At 41.7% G+C, this 17,223-nt stretch overlaps 1 protein-coding gene across 2 annotated transcripts in view; it reads right to left on the minus strand.

The window, feature by feature from the left end:
- The window catches only part of GSR (glutathione-disulfide reductase), a 59,201-nt gene that overhangs the window by 39,226 nt on the left and 2,752 nt on the right, over positions 1-17,223 (minus strand). Inside the window, exon 1 of one of the 2 annotated variants that reach the window (XM_030832587.3) lies at positions 5,665-5,996. The exons of the other annotated variant lie outside the window; for it this stretch is intronic. Coding sequence (XP_030688447.1) covers positions 5,665-5,961 — 297 coding nt within the window. The 5' untranslated portion in view covers positions 5,962-5,996. Of the gene's footprint in view, positions 1-5,664; positions 5,997-17,223 lie in introns of those variants that run through there. 2 annotated transcript variants of the gene reach the window in all.

Raw genomic sequence — 17,223 nt, forward strand, 5'->3', positions numbered from 1 at the left:
TGCTCCGCAACAAGAGGCCGCAATAGTGAGAGGCCCGCGCACCGCGATGAAGAGTGGCCCCCGCTTGCCGCAACTGGAGAAAGCCCTCGCACAGAAATGAAGACCCAACACAGCCAAAATAAATTAATTAATTAATTAATAAAAAGTTTGAAATATTGCGAGAATTACAAAAATGTGACAAAGAGACACGAATGAGCAAATACTGTTGGAAAAATGGTGCCAACAGATGTGCTCACCGCAGGGTTGCTGCAAACCTGCAGTTTGTTAAAAAAAAAAAAAAAAGCAGAACCTGCAAAGTGCTAAGAGTTATGCCTATATTTACCTTTTTGGAGACTCCCAAAAACTGAACTTGAAAATTAACTCATGTATTTTTCTGCTCTGAGAAATTACTTAATCGCAGTAGGCACTAAAAGATTATTTTTAATTGAATCCTAGAAAAACAGATGATTTCTTTCAGTTTCCCTTTTTTAATGCCTAACCTAGTACTATTATAATTTTTTGCCTGATCCAGAAAAATAAAGAGTAATTTAAGAGTGGAATCTGGGCCTTCCCTGGTGGCGCAGTGGTTACGAATCTGCCTGCCAAGGCAGGGGACACAGGTTCGAGCCCTGGTCCGGGAAGATCCCACATGCCGCGGAGCAACTAAGCCCGTGCGCCACAACTACTGAGCCTGCGCTCTAGAGCCCATGAGCCACAACTACTGAGCCCATGTGCCACAACTACTGAAGCCCGCGTGCCTAGAGCCCGTGCTCCACAATAAGAGAGGCCACTGCAATGAGAAGCCTGCGCACCGCAACGAAGAGTAGCCCCCGCTCACCACAACTATAGAAAGCCTGCGTGCAGCAATGAAGACCCAACACAGCCAAAAATTAAAAAAAAAAAAAAAAAAAGAGTGGAATCATGTTGGAGACTTCCCTGGCAGTCCAGTGGTTAAGACTCCATGCTTCCACTGCATGGAGCGCAGGTTTGATCCCTGGTCGGGGAACTAAGATCCCACATGCTACACGCGATGTGGCCAAAAAAAAAAAAAGAGTGGAATGTTATTAGAGCTACACCTGCCTCTTGACCTAGTTTACCCATCAGAAGTTTAGTAGCAGTACTGGCTCTCGTTGCTTATTTCACTCTGAACTTGAGGGGATCAGAATATGCCACCTCAAAACATGCTCCTTTGACATAAAAATTATTTTGAGGTGAAGACAATTAAGAAACAGCAGACACAGGAGGAACTCTGCTCTCCACCTTTCTACCTAAAAGCAAAGGTTAAATTTCCCTTTATGAAGGTGTTTCCCACCCTTATCCTGTACCAGCAGCAGAAAAACCCTTATCACTGGAGATGGAAAGGTAGCACTGAGATGAATCTGCACAAAAAAACCTTATTAAAGTAACCCTTATCTTCCATTAGTTTCCCCCCATATATTTACCTTCCCACAATTTACTGCCTCTAGAAGCCCAAGCCCCCTTTCCTTTGTCTAGTCACTTTTCCACAATTTGTCACCCTTTGTTAAGTTGGCATTAAGCTCCCAGGCCTAAGAGTTCCTTTTTTTCCCCACTTCTTTTCTGTGACACTCATGTGTGCATATGAAATAAACCTTTTCTCCCATAATCTGTCCATTTTCTGTTTAATTTGCAGGCCCTAGCTACTGAACATAAATGGGAAGAGAGAAAGTTTTTCCTCCCCTAACACAATACAGAGCAAAGTCATTTCATACCTGAGTTTCTCAACAGTTTAAAGTGATAAACTCCATCAAAGAAAAGTGAACTCTCAGGTACACCAACACAGGTCACTCATCTTGAAAATACCCGTTTGCTCGGAAGGGGCCTACTCCATTGTATCACAGAAGAGAAAAAAAAAAAGCATTTCGGAAAAGGAAAACTGAGGAGGAGTCAGGAGATCAAGGCAAACAGTCACACCATACAGACCCCCATGGAAGGCTCTTACTCCAGAAGCATGAAATTATGAAACCAGGAAATGAATGACTCTAGGCCCAAACTCATTACCATCTGATGCCCACAACTGTGCAGGGTTCTCCAGATTCATTCTAATGCTTCCATAGGGTTAAAGTCTTCACACAGTTCCTGCTCCCCATGAAACCCCCAGTGCTGAGTTGGGCTCAGGTACACCAGAATCAGAATGGGGCTCTTTAAAAATACACCTGCTGGGGCTTCACTCCAGACCTACTAGATCAGGAGCTCTGAAGTGGAGACCCACCTAGTAGATAAGTGCTTTTAAAGTAAATAATGACTGTTTCCTAAGAGGCAGAAGTAGGAAGGTTCCTCCCCTGTAGCTGAGAAGAATGCTTAAAAATGTTCATCAAATCATAAATTACTCCACACAATTACACAGAAGCCATGGTTTGGCTGCTAATTAGCACAGCTAATAACCTATGCTAATTCCATAGGTTATTCTACACTTGGTTTGTTTTCAACCACATTTTAATTGACATTCAATTTGCTCCTTGGTAAAAATGAGGGTCCAGGGCTGGAACAGTGCTTCTAAATTCCTATAAGGATTTGTGTAAGTTGGATCCTTAATGAAATGAAAGCAATGGGGCCCATGCTCCGTTTTTATAAAGCTAAAAGTATTCAATTTAAAGGACAGTCAGGACTTCCCTGGCAGTCCAGTGGTTAGGACTCTCTGCTTCCACTGCAGGGGACACGGGTTTGATACTGGTGGAGGAACTAAGATTCTGCAAGCTGCGTGGCAGCCCCCCCCCCACAAAAAAGAGTTAAATAAATAAAGGGCTATCCCTTACTTGAAATTATAAGCTTCCTACTTTTAATCAAAAAATCGTTCTTGATGAAAATGATAGTGATAGAAGAATTTTTTTAATGATCATTACTCTAAAAAAAATTAAGTCAGCAAGCTTATGTAAGTGCTTCCTATTAAAAAAACAAACAAACAAAAAACAACTATAGTCAGACTGGATTAGTAGATCTCCAAAATCACTTCCAACTCCATCAGTCCATGAGTCTAAGTTTTCATGGAGGAACGCTAAAAACAAAAACTGGTATCCACAGCAACTTAAAAATTTTACCAAGCTTTAGAATTAACATGCATTAATTAGCATTTAGGAAAACAAAAAAAACCTGGTTAGAGAGTCAACAGTAAAGAAACTTCTGACTTTCCCAAGGGACATTTCTCAATAGTATCTCCAGTACAAAGCCACTTTTATCGTGTCACTCTCCTGCTCAGAACCCTTCCACAGTTCACTGTGCTTCCAGAAACTCTACCTTTTTACTACCACCTGACCATCAGCTTTACAGGAGACGCCCTCTGCTCCAGTCAATTTTTTTTTTTTTTTTTTGCGGTACGCGGGCCTCTCACCGCTGTTGGCCTCTCCCGCTGCTGAGCACAGGCTCCGGACGCGCAGGCTCAGCGGCCATGGCTCACGGGCCCAGCCGCTCCGCGGCACGTGGGATCCTCCCCGACCGGGTCACGAACCCACGTCCCCTGCATCGGCAGGCGGACTCTCAACCACTGTGCCACCAGGGAAGCCCTCCAGTCAAATTTGATTACACAACATACCTTGCTTCTGTGCCTCTGCCCCTGACCTACCCTGTCAAAAAATGATATTCATCCAGTTCAAGTTCACAAAGATACTATCTCCATCCCAAAACTATCCAATGTGCGCAAGCAGAAGTGATAATTACACTCTTCTCTCAACTACCATAACAGCAATTAACATAGACCCCCTCACTCTGGGGTTGACTGTCTACATTTTGCTACCCCCCACCTTATCGCAAATTCCTTGAGGGAAGGGACCTTTGTCTTACAAATGTTGGTATCTACCCTTTTATCTCAACCAGCCCCAATCCAAATACTTAGCACTTAGATTACGAGAAGTGAAGACAGCAACAAATGAAACATGCTTCAGAACGCCTCGATTTTCCCTAACACCTGTTTGGAAATCACTGCACTAAGAAGTTTATTAATGCTTCTGTGGATAACCCAGATAACTAGAATACGGAGACAAATCTAAACAGGTCTTATCAGTCGGTTTTATCTTCTCTGATATTCTAAGGCATACTACATCTTTCCTTGAATTCAAAACCAAAAGGCAGTTTGAGAAGAGCCCAAATGGAATGAAATAAAAATATTAAATAGGGGATTTACCCCAAGAGATCAATGCTTACTAAAAAATAAAAGTTGCTGCAGCATAATGAGATAAGCAAGGCCAGGCACTCCATAAGGAAGCAGTAAATGGTTGACTCCTAAGCTGTCCTTTACTTGCTCTCGGAAGTAGTTGATCTCTTAAAGCATTTCACGTTTCTAACAGGAACCTAAAAATGGGGTCAGCCCCTTCTTGATCAATACCAGTGGAACCAGGCAACCATGAAGGCTGCCACAAGCTGATTATGACACACATGGCGAAGGAGGAAAACAGAAAAGTAGAGAGGGACAAAGATGAGTAGTTATCAAGTGTTGTCACCAGTTGCCCGGGGGGCCTCTTAGTGACACCTCTCCATCTGCTTTCTGCAGAGCCAGACTTCTCCTAAGAGTCTGTCTAGACTAAGGTGTCAAGGTGCAAGTTGATAATTAAGAGGGATTTTTCCTTTCCTCGTTCCCACTTCCGTTTTGAACTTAAAAAGTGAGCACAGGACACTGGAGACAGCCCTTTCACAGCTGTTAATTTTGAGTTTCATTCACATACGGTTATTGAGCAAGCTCTTTGTTAAGGCGATGAGAGTTTGCAAACATATGAACCCATTTCTGCCCTTAAGGAGTTCCCAGTGTAGTGTAATTTAAGCATCCCTCTCCAAAGGAACTTCGAGAACTCCATGCCCAAGCCCAGGTTACACTCGGATACATTTTAATACTAACAGCAAGTACCTCGCCCAAGTCTTGTGACATAAGAGCCCACACCAATAACTTGGGAACTAAACTTATTTTTTAAAGTAATAGTTCCTCAATCGCAGGATTTACAACCCTCTTTTGGGGGGAGGTAGTTTTAAAATCCCTCCAAAACAAAACAAAAGGTCTGTAAAGTCATTTAACGATAAATCCTACATCAATGTCAACTGTAGCTGGTGATTCTCAACCTTGGCTGCAATTAAGAATCACCCAAAGCCGAGGCTGCACCCAGGCAGCAGAATTTTTTCAACTCCTCAGGTGATTCCAATGTGCAGGCAACAGTGAGAACCGCTGCTGTAAATTCTGCCCTTGAAACTGAAGGGAGAGGACCGGGATCCTAATTCAGTGACACGGGCTCCATCCTCCCTTCCCCTCTCCCCACAGAGACTCAGACCAGCTGCAACTATTCTAGATGCAGTTTTATGTTTCATGGATCTGGTGATGAGATCGAGCATGGAACCCTTCCACCTTGAGGAGTGAGGATGCAGGAAAGTTATGTTAGATTTCACCAGCTCCGGCCAGCGTTATTATGATACCTGCGCTGGAACAGACACAGGCTCAGCTTCGGGGTCTGCGGAAAAGCCCCTTTACACTTGTCTCATCAAACCCCGCTGGGATCCTAACTCCGACCCGCGTGGGAAAGCGGACAGCGCAGGGCTGGGGGCCCATCCTCAGGGAGTCGGGGGAGGTCGCACTAAGCAAGGGCACAGGCTGTTCCTGCAGAGAGAGGATGAGACAAAGCGGGACGGCGGGACGCGGCGCTGCAGGAACCCAGGCATGAAGAGAAGCGCCGGGAGCGAGCGGGTACTCACGCAAGTGCCGCCCAGCTTGTGGCTCTCCACCACGGCGGCCCGGGCGCCCAGCTCGGCCGCCCGGCGCGCGCTGGCCAACCCGCCCGAGCCGCCCCCGATCACCAGGTAGTCGTAGCAGGCCGCGACGCCTGCGGCGGGCGGCGGGCACGAAGACTGCGGCCCCTGCCTAAACGCCATGGCGCGGGAGAAGGCGCAGGCAGCCCGGGCCCAAGGTGGCGCGTAGCCGGAGAAGGTGCGCGTCGCCTGCCTCCAGCCGAGCCCCTCGCTCGCGCTCAGAGTCCGGGCCGGCAGGGCCATGCACGCGGAAGTGCGCGCCGCGGGGTTGCGGCCCGTGGGCGGGCCCGGGGAAGGAGGAGGGCGCGCGGGGGCCGGCGCAGCCTCACGGTGACTAAGCACTCAGCCGGCGCGCGGCGGCGTTGGGGGCTGGCGATGGGGCTACCCGGCTTGGCCGGACCGGGGCAGGGGGAGTCGCCCCACTCCGTCCCGCTGTGCGCGAGCCAGCCCGCCCTGCTCCAAGGGAGGGTCTCTCTTCTGGGAACTCTCCGCTTCCGTCTTCACCCCAGCATCTGGGTCCCCGCGCCCGAGTGGCATCAGCCGAATGTAGGTTTCTGAAGGCTGATGGGGCGAGGAAGGATGAACGCCCCCTTTTGTTTCCCCAGCCTTTTCTGAGCGCGCCCTTTGGGAGTTGCCAGTGGCGCCGACTTCTCCAGGAAGGGAGACTTGCCCACCATCATTTTGAGGGTGATGTTTCTCAAGGTTTGATCCGCAGACCACCTGATCTCTGGGCCCTAACCCAGATCTACTAAATCGGACCCTCTGGAGCAGGACCTCAGCAATCTACATTTTAAACACCCCCCACCCCGGCTTTCAGCACATTTAATTTGGGAGGCTTTGGAACAAATGTTTTTGTGTTCCACAGATGAAGCATAAAGATAGCGTAGAGGTGGAGACACAAAAGCATTTTCCTCCCAAGCTGTAGAGACTGGGGTGTCATTTTAGAATATCTGGAGCAACCAACTGCACAACAAAATAGTAAATCAGTCAGTTTGTGTGGCTGACGCCCATCACCCACAAGGCTGTGAGCACTGGAGGCAAAGGAGTAAAGGTCCGGGTCTCAGAAGCTAGGCCCAGCTCGCTGAAGGGGAGGGGGACCAACCGCACGCCAGTTAGAATGGTATCCAGTTATTTTTTTAGGTTTTTTGTTTGTTTTGTTTTCCTGATTAAAAAGTAATAGAGGGAAAAAAGGGAAAGATCCTCCTTCCACTAGGCTGCCATGTAATAAATGTAGACTAAACAAGAGTTAGAAAAATCATCACTTTACAACTATCATAGTGATCACTGTCATTAAACATCAGTGAATGTTAAAACCACTGGGTGAAAGTTTGCTGAGGAAAAGGTTGTTTACAGTCAGACTATGTCCCCACAGATTGCTTATTGATCACAAAGGGGAAAATGGTGGCTTTACGGTGGGCCACACACCACCTTATCCAAGTGGTCAAAGGTGAATATTGCTGGGAATGAGACAGCTGTCATCGTGTGCCTGGTTTTGCGATGCAGTAAGAAGTATACAACTTCACTTACGTAATATTCCTGCTAAAAATCCATAACCTGAGTCTGTTCGTGAGGTAACACTCAGGAAAAGCTACATTGAGGGAAATTTTCAAATAACTGGCCTGTACTCCTTAAAAGCTGTCAATGCCTTGAAAACAAAACAAGGCTTCAACTTCCCTGGTGGTGCAGTGGTTAAGAATCCGCCTGCCAATTCAGGGGACACGGGTTCGAGCCCTGGCCTAGGAAGATCCCATGTGCCGCGGAGCAGCTAAGCCCGTGTGCCACAACTACTGAGCCTGAGCTCTAGAGCCCGCAAGCCACAACTACTGAAGCCCGCATGCCTAGAGCCAGTGCTCCGCAACAAGAGAAGCCACCGCAGTGAGAAGCCTGCGCACTACAACAAAGAGTAGCCCCTGCTCGCGGCAACTAGAGAAACCCCGCACGCAGCAACGAAGACCCAACACAGCCAAGAATAAATAAATAAATTTTTAAAAACTTAAAAAAAAAAAACGAGGCTAAGGAACCATTCCAGGTTAAAGAAGATTGAAGAATTATGAGAATGAAAGGCAAGGTTTGATCCTGAATGGGATTCTGCATGGGGAAATCTTCCTATAAAGGATGATTGGTGAAATTTGAATATGGCCTGTATAACATATAATGATACTACATCAATGTTAAGTTTCCTGAGTTTGAGACTTGTACTGTGGCTAAATAAGAGAATATCCTTTTTCTTAAGAAATATGCACAAGTATCTAGGAGTAAAGAGTCTGAGTCAGAGAAACTTGGTTTCACATCCCCCCACAGGTGCTGTCATAGTCACTTAATTCCTCTGAGAGTCAGTTTCTTCGCGCGAAGTAGGAAGGCTGACAAAAAGGAGACAGGCTTGTCAAACAAGAATAGCTTACAGTGGAGGAAGTAAGCGGATCAGTGCCGACCAGCTGAACTGTCGGCAACTTAAAGGGGATAATGGGAGGTGGGTGGAGTCCTGGAAAGCCTTGCTAGTAGCCAGGGTAAGGTGTTTAGACATTACTCCAGAGGCAATAAGGAGTCTCTGGAGATTTCTCAGGGGCGTCTTTCCCTGGAAATAGATGAAATGGATTGGAAATGGTGAAACTGGCAGTGTAGGAGGCAAAGGTAATAGGTGGCAGTATTGAGAACAGGCAGGAAGAAACAGATTGGACAGACATAAGGAAGTGAAATTGACAGGGTATGAGTCAAAGATGACAAGTCTTGAATCAGGAGATACGGAAGGACAATGATGCCATAAAGCAAACATAAAGAAGATGAAAGGAGGTCTACGTCTCTGCTAGTTTTAACAGAGGAAAGATCTTTTCATCAACATTTTCATTAAATACATAATGCCATGCAATATGTTGAAACCAAAGGTTCATAAGGTATTATTTGGGACTATAATATTTTACATTCATGTAAATGTTTTTCCTCTTTGAACTTCTGACTTAGGTTGGAAGGGGAACGGGTAGCCATATCCCCAACACTTGAAGACTTCAGACTGTATCTAAACTTTCTCTTCTTCAAGCAAAGAAATATCAGCTAAAGTAAAAATTTAGTCAATGTAGTTAATAAGAGGTAGTTTCAGGATATTAAATGCTGAGAATGAAAATCGACTAAGTTATCATTCAAGTGTGCAGTCTTATGACGTCATTATAAACTAGCATGATTTGTGAGGGACAGCAGAGCCCCAAGGGATTATTTCACATTTTAATAATTCCATCATTAAATTTTTCTTTTGAACACTATACAAATTTAGGTGATTTCCACAAATACACTGAAATATTTGTCAAAACAATAAGCCAACGATTAGTATAGATTGAACTAAGTACTGTCCTTAAGAACTTTATTAGGCACGATGCTAAGAGCTTTCTGTTACCCCCTCCTCAACCCAAGAAATAAATACTATTATTACCCTCATTTTGTAAATAGACTAAGGCTCAAAGAGAGTAAATGACTTAATAACTTGTATTAGATTACACAGCTGGTGAATGGCAGAGCTGGGATTCAAATCCTGGAGGCCTGACTCTGAAGCCTATTCTCTTAACCATTACTGGAAAGAAACCATCAAAGATATTGTCCTATGGTGAAAATACAAGATCCAAGATTTTTTTTTTAATGGTATTTTTTGAAGGAGAAAATGTTGAACATCACTTATTTCATTTAAAAAATTGTCGCCTCTGGGCTTCCCTGGTGGCACCGTGGTTGGTAGTCCGCCTGCCGGTGCAGGGGACACGGGTTCGTGCCCCAGTCCAGGAGGATCCCACATGCCGTAGAGCGGCTGGGCCCGTGGGCCATGGCCGCTGGGCCTGGGCGTCCGGAGCCTGTGCTCTGCAGCGGGAGAGGCCGCAGCAGTGAGAGGCCGCGTACGGCAAAAAAAAAAAAAAAAAAAAAATTGTAGCCTGTCTCCCTCTGCATTTTTTTAAATATTTACATGATGCAAATGCCACACACTGTTCTAGATCCTTTAATATTTTATTCATTTATTTATTTTAAATTTTTTTGGCTGCATTGGGTCTTTGTTACTGCACCCCGGCTTTTCTCTAGTTGCGGCGAGCGGGGGCTACTCTTCATTGCGGTGCGTGGGCTTCTTATTACGGTGGCTTCTCTTGTTGTGGAGCACAGGGTCTAGGCACGCGGGCTTCAGCAGTTGCGGCTCGCGGGCTCTAGAGCGCAGGCTCAGTAGTTGTGGCGCACAGGCTTAGTTGCTCTATGGCATGTGGGATCTTCCCAGACCAGGACTCAAACCCATGTCCCCTGCATTGGCAGGCGGATTCTTAGCCACTGAGCCACCAGAAAAGTCCCTCCCTCTGCATTTTTTCCTAAAGTGTAATTTATAGGAAATGTATTCATGTCTCATAAGTAACTCACTGATATTACAACTCTGTGTTCTTTTAAGGTTACAGGTCAAGAGCTATTATGTTAGAAGGAAGGTGGAAATGGTACTTTTATAGAAGTACTTTTATAGATTGTTTACAGACGATCTGCGAAGTCTGTACAGGAAACAGTAATACGTAAAGAAGCTTGCACATCTAGGTTGCTCAATGAAATGTATTTCTCATGACGCATATATGCAAATAATTTCAGTCATTTATAAGAAGGATAAATATAATACGAGAAAAGGAATTAAATAAAGATTACTAAATTGCAGTTTCATTGTTTAATATTGAGGCAACGAATAAACACTGAAAAGACAGACAACAATAATTATAACTGAATGTGAGATTAACAAAAAGCAAATTTTACAATAAGAGGAAGGAATCTTTCCAAGGGAAACAGCAAGTCTGCTTTGTTGGAAAATGGGCTACTACCTTAGAAGACACGTCTAGAGAGAAATCACACATGCACTGATTAGCTCTTTCACCCTTTTGATCTCTAATTTTTTACCAATGTATTTTCAAAGAATATGGGTGGGGGAGATCTTAAAAAAGCTTTAGAAATAACACTAATATACCTATTCTGGATCTAAATATGTATTATGATTTCTGTAATTACTTTTTTTTTACACTGTACATTTCATCCCCATGACTTATTTATTTTGTAACTGGAAGTTTATGCCTCTAAATCTCCCTCACCTATCTCGCTCGTCTCCCCATCCCCTCCCACTCTGCCAGCCACCTGTTTCTTCTCCATGTATATGACTGTTTCTGTTTCGTTTGTTCATTTGTTTTGTTTTTTAGATTCCACATAAAAGTGAAATCATACAATATTTGTCTTTCTCTGCCTGACTTATTTCACATAGCACAGTACCCTCCAGGTCCATCCATGTTATTGCAAATGGCAAGATTTCATTCTTTTTTGTGGCTGGGTAATATTCCATTATATATATATTTTTAATCCATTCATCTGTCCCTGAGCACTTAGGTTGCTTCCTTATCTTGGTTATTGTGAATAAGGCTGCAATGAACTTAGGGGTGCATATATCTTTTCAAATTAGTGTTTTTGTTTTCTTTGGAAAAATACGCAGAAGTGGAATTGATGGATCATAGGGTTGTCCTATTTTTTTATTTTATTTATTTATTTATTTTTTTGCAGTACGCGGGCCTCACTGTTGTGGCCTCTCCCGTTGTGGAGCACAGGCTTTGGACGTGCAGGCTCAGCGGCCATGGCTCACAGGCCCAGCTGCTCCACGGCATGTGGGATCTTCCTGGACCGGGGCACGAACCCATGTCCCCTGCATCAGCAGGCGGACTCTCAACCACTGTGCCACCAGGAAAGCCCGGGTTGTCCTATTTTTAATTCTTTGAGAAAACGCCACACTGTTTTCCATAGTGGCTTCACAACTTTACATTTCTGTCAACAGTTCACAATGGTTCCCTTTTCTCCACATCCTCGCCAACACTTGTTATTTGTTGTCTTTTTGATAATAGCCATTCTGACAGGTGTGAGGTGATATTTCATTGTGGTTTTGATTTACATCACCCTGATGATTAGTGATATTGAGCATCTTTTCATGTATCTGTTGGCCATCTGTATCTCTTCTTTGGAGAATGTCTATTCAGATCCTCTGCCCATTTTCAAATCAGGTTGTTTGATTTTTGATGTTGAGTTGTTGGAGTTCTTTGTATATTTTGGATATTAACCCCTTATCAGATATATCTGGACAGATCATCCAGACAGAAAATCAACAGGGAAACACTGGCTTAAGCAACAGATTAAACAAGTCTCAATAAATTTAAGAAGCCTAAAATCATATCAAACATCTTCTCCTACCACAACACTATAAGACTAGAAATCAACTATGAGAAAAGAAATGCAAAAAAGAACAAATACATGGAGGATAAACAATATGCTACTAAACAACCAATGGGTCACTGAGAAAATCAAAGAGGAAATTTAAAAAATACCTAGAGGCAAGTGAAAATAGAAACACAATGATCCAAAATCTATGGGCTGCAGCAAAATCAGCTCTAAGAGGGAATTTTATAGCAATACCTAAAGGAACTAGAAAAATATGAACAAACAAAACCCAAAGTTAGTAGAAGGAAAGAAATAATAAAGATCAGAGCAGAAATAAATTAAATAGAGACCTAAAAAACATTAGAAAACATCAATGAAACTAAGAGCTGGTTCTTGAAAAGATAAAAAAAATTGATAAACTTTTACCCAGACTCATCAAGAAAATAAGAAGACAGGGCCCAAATCAATAAAATCAGAAAAGAAAAAGGAGAAGTTACAATTGACACCATAGAAACACAAAGGATCATAGAGGTTACTACAACCTATTATATGCCAATAAAATGGACAACCCAGAAGAAATGGACAGATTCCTAGAAACGTGCACTCTCCCAAAACTGAATCGGTAAGAATTACAAAATATGAGCAGACTAATTACCAGTAAGGAAAGTGAATCAGTAATTTAGAAATTAGACAAGAAGAAGTAAAAGCAATCCAAATTGGAAAGAAAGAAGTAAAACTGTCACTGTTTGCAGATGATAATATATTTTGAAAATTCTAAATATGCCACCTAAAATCTATTAGAACTATTAAATGAGCTCAGTAAAGCTGCAGGATACAAAGTGTTTCTATACACTAACAATGAACTGTTGGAGACATTAAGAAAACAACCCCATTTACAGTTGCATCAAAAAGAATATAGGGCTTCCCTGGTGGCGCAATGGTTGGGGGTCCGCCTGCCGGTGCAGGGGACGCGGGTTCGTGCCCCGGTCCGGGAGGATCCCGCGTGCCGCGGAGCGGCTGGGCCCGTGGGCCACGGCCGCTGGGCCTGCGTGTCCAGAGCCTGTGCTCCACGGCGGGGGAGGCCACGGCAGTGAGAGGCCTGCATACCGCAAAAAAAAAAAATAAATAATAATAATAATAATACCTAGGAATAAATCTAACTAAGGAGGTAAAACACCTGTACTTTGGAAAACAATAAGACATTGATGAAAGAAGTTGAAGACCAAATGAAAGATATATTGTGCTCATGGATTGGAAGAATTAATCTTGTTAAAATGACCATATTAGCCAAGGCAATTTACAAATTCAATGCAGTCCCTATCAAAATACCAATGGCATTTTTAACAGAACTAGAACACATAATTTTAAAATTTGTATGGAAACACAAAAGATCCCAGACAGCCAAAACAATCTTGAGAAAGAAAAACAAAGTGGGAGGTATCACACTCTTTGGTTTCAAACTATACTAATAAGCTACAATTATCAAAACAGTATGGTACTGCCACAAAAACAGACCCATGGATCAATGGAACAGAACAGAGAGCCCAAAAATGAACCCATACTTACATAGTCAATTAGTCTACAAAAAAGGAGGCAAGAATATACAATGGGGAAAAGACAGCCTCTTTAATAAATGGTGTAGGGAAAACTGGACATCTACATGCAAAAGAATCAAGCTAGACTACTTTCTCACACCATATACAAAAATAAACTCAAAATGTTTTAAAGACTTAACTGACAGATGGGAAAACATAAAAATTCTAGAAGAAAACATATGCAGAACACGCCTTGACGTAAATTATAACAATATTTTTTTGGATCTGTCTCCTAAAGCAAGGGAAACAAAAGCAAAAATAAACAAATGGGACCCAATTAGACTTAAAAGATTTTGTACAGCAACGGAAACACTGACAAAATGAAAAGACAACCTGCTGAATGGGAGAAGATATTTGCTAATGATATGACTGATAAGGTGTTAATATCCAAAATATACAAAGAACTCTGACAACTCAACATTAAAAAAAAAAATCGATTAAAAAATGGACAGAAGACCTGAATAGACATTTTTGCAAAGAAGACACACAGATGTCCAACAGGCATATGACAAGATGCTCAACGTCTTTAATCATCAGAGCAATGCAAATTAAAACCACAATGAGATATCACCTCACACCTGTCAGAATGGCTACCATCAAAAAGACCACAAATAACAAATGTTGGCAAGGATGTGGAGAAAAGGGAACCCTCTTATATTGTTGGTGAGAATGAAAATTGGTGCAGCCACTGTGGAAAAAAAATATGGAGGTTTCTCAAAAAACTAAAAACAGAACTATCATATGACCCAGCAATTCCACTCCTGGGTATATATCTGAAAAAAGCAAAAACACTAATTCAAAAAGATACATGCACATGCACCCCAATGTTCATAGCAGCATTATTTACAACTGGCAAGATATAGAAGCAACCACCTAAGAATCCATCAACAGATGAATGGATAATAAAGATGAGATATATACACACACACATATACACACACACAATGTAATACTACTACTCGGTCATAAAAAATAATGAAATTCTGCTATTTGCAGCAACATGGATGAACTTGAAGGGTATTATGCTAAGTGAAATAAGTCAGATAGAGAAAGACATATACTGTATGATATCACTTATATGTGGAATCTAAAAATAAAACTAGTGACTATAACAAAAAGGACACAGGCTCACAGATACAGAGAACAAATTAGTGGTTACCAGTGGGGAGAGAGAAGTGGGGAGGGGCAAGATAAGGGTGGGGGATTAAGAAGTACAAACTGTTATGTATTAAATAAATAAACTACAAGGATATATTGTACAACACAGGGAATACAGCCAAAATTTTATACTAACTACAAATGGAGTATAACCTTTAAAAATTGTGAATCACCATGTTGTATACCTATAACATATAATATTGTGCATCAACTATATCTAAATTTTTTAAAAAGGGAAAAAAAGAATAATGAACATCCACACCTTTCAGCTTAAGAGATGAAGTCTTACCACACTGTATAGTTCCAGATACCTATCCCTGTCCCATCCTCTTTCCTCTCTTCCTCCCCTAAGAGGTAATCAGTATCCTAAATTTGGTCTTTATCACTTCTCTTTTCTTGGAAATAAATGTCCATCATCAGAAAAATAGATATTCATGTTCTTATACTGGAATATTATGTGGAAATGAAAATAAACTAGGGCTACACAAATTAACTGGGAACAATCTAACATTAACATTAAATTAGAAAAGAATATATGACATTTTAAAATATGCTAAACAACATTATAGTACTTAGAGATACATAATATGCTAATATTTAAAACTTTTCTTTATATATATATTTAGAAGTTTTTAAAAATCATCCATAATTTCACCACTCTGATGTAACCATTTTTCCTTGTTGGCCTACTTTAAAGTTATGTCTCCTAATTCATCATCTATGTCATTTCTGAGTCTGTTTCCATTGATTTTCTTCTGCTTATGTGTCACCTTCTCCTGCTTCTTGTTATGCCTGGTAATTTTTTAATTTAATGGTTGACATTGTGATATTAAATGTCTGAATTTAAAAAGTGTTGGTCTTTGTTTTCCCAGGAAGTTGTTACTTATGGATCAATTTGATCCTTTTGTGGATCAAAACTTAAGTTTACATAAGAACTTGTAAACAAATGGTTGTAGCAGCTTTATTCATAATAGCCAGACCTGGAAACAATCAAGATGTCCTCCAAAGGTGAGTGGTTAGTCAAACTATGGTACATTCATATCAAGGAATACTACCCAGAGATAAAAACAAATACACATAACAACTTGTATGGATCTCAAGGGGATTATACTGAGTAAAAAAGCCTATCTTGGGAACTTCCTAGTGGTCCAGTGGCTAGGACTTGGCGCTTTCACTGCCAGAGCCTGGGTTCAATCCCTGGTCGGGGAACTAAGATCCTGCAAGCCACACGGTGTGGGAAAAAAAAAAAAAAAAGGAAAAGCTATCTCAAAGGCCAATATTAAAAGCTTTAATATGCCTCAGTTTGTCTTTTAACAATGCTTACATTGGAAGTCAAGGAATGGTACAGTTAAGATATGTGCATGTCATTGTAGTTAATGAATGCTGTATGATTCCACTTACATAATATTCTTGAAATGACAAACTTAAAGAGATGGAGAACAGATTAGTTGTTGCCCAGGGTTTAGTGAAGGATAGAAAATGAAGTGACTGTGGCTATAAAAGGGTAGTGCAAGAGATTCTTCTGAAGGAACTGTTCTGTATCTTGACTGGTGGTGGTCACATGAATCAGCACAGGTGATAATATTGCATCCAACTAAATACACATCCTCAAATGAGTGTATGTAAAACCGGTAAAACCTGAATAAGGTTGGTAGATTGTGTCAATATAAGTCTCCTGTTTATGATATTGTACTATAGTTATGCATGGATTTGCCAATGGGGGAAACTGAGTAAAGAATGCATGTGATCTCTCTGTATTATTTCTTATAACCCTCTGTGAACCTATAATTATTATCTCAAAATAAAAAGATTTAAAAAATTATGATGTGTGTACAAAGCCTAATCCAAACAGCACATTTTGTATAATTCCATTTATAGAAGTCCTAGAAGAGGCAAAACTAATCTATGGTGGAAAAAAAATCAAAACAGTGGTTACTTTCTGGACAAAATCTTTTATCTTGCTCTAGTATATGCTGTTAAGAAACAAGACAAGAGGCCTAAAATGGAGTTTCTTATGCTAAACCCCACACCAGCAAATGCAGAATTAACTTAATTAGTTTGGGCTCTCCCAGAAATGGAATCGCTTGATCAGCACTAGTTAGGTAATCTGCTTGTTGGACCCCTGCCATCCCCTAAAGGAAAGTAAACTTGCAATAACCAACCCACTTTTTTGCCTGGAATAACTTCCTTGTCCCTGCTCCCTTCTGGCTAGAAAAGTCTTTCATTATACAGCTCCAGCTCCTCAGAGCTCCTTTCTATCTGCTATATTGGATGCTGCCTGATTCAAATCAATGTTTGCTCAAATAAACTCTTAAAAATTTTAACATGTTTCAGTTTATCTTTTAACAATGCTTATATTGGAACTCAAGGAATGGTAGGGTTAAGATGTGTGCATTTCACTGTAGTTAATGACATACATGCTGAAATATACATATCATATGAAGTATGCATATGCACATAATATAGTTAATGATATGACACTGAAGTATTTTGGGGGAAGTGTACTAAAGTCTCCAACTATGAAATGCATCAAAATAAGACAGATTGATGAATGGATAGATTGATA

The sequence above is a fragment of the Globicephala melas genome, chromosome 21 (genome assembly GCF_963455315.2).
Source record: "Globicephala melas chromosome 21, mGloMel1.2, whole genome shotgun sequence".
In the NCBI taxonomy this organism is placed as follows: Eukaryota; Metazoa; Chordata; class Mammalia; order Artiodactyla; family Delphinidae; genus Globicephala; species Globicephala melas.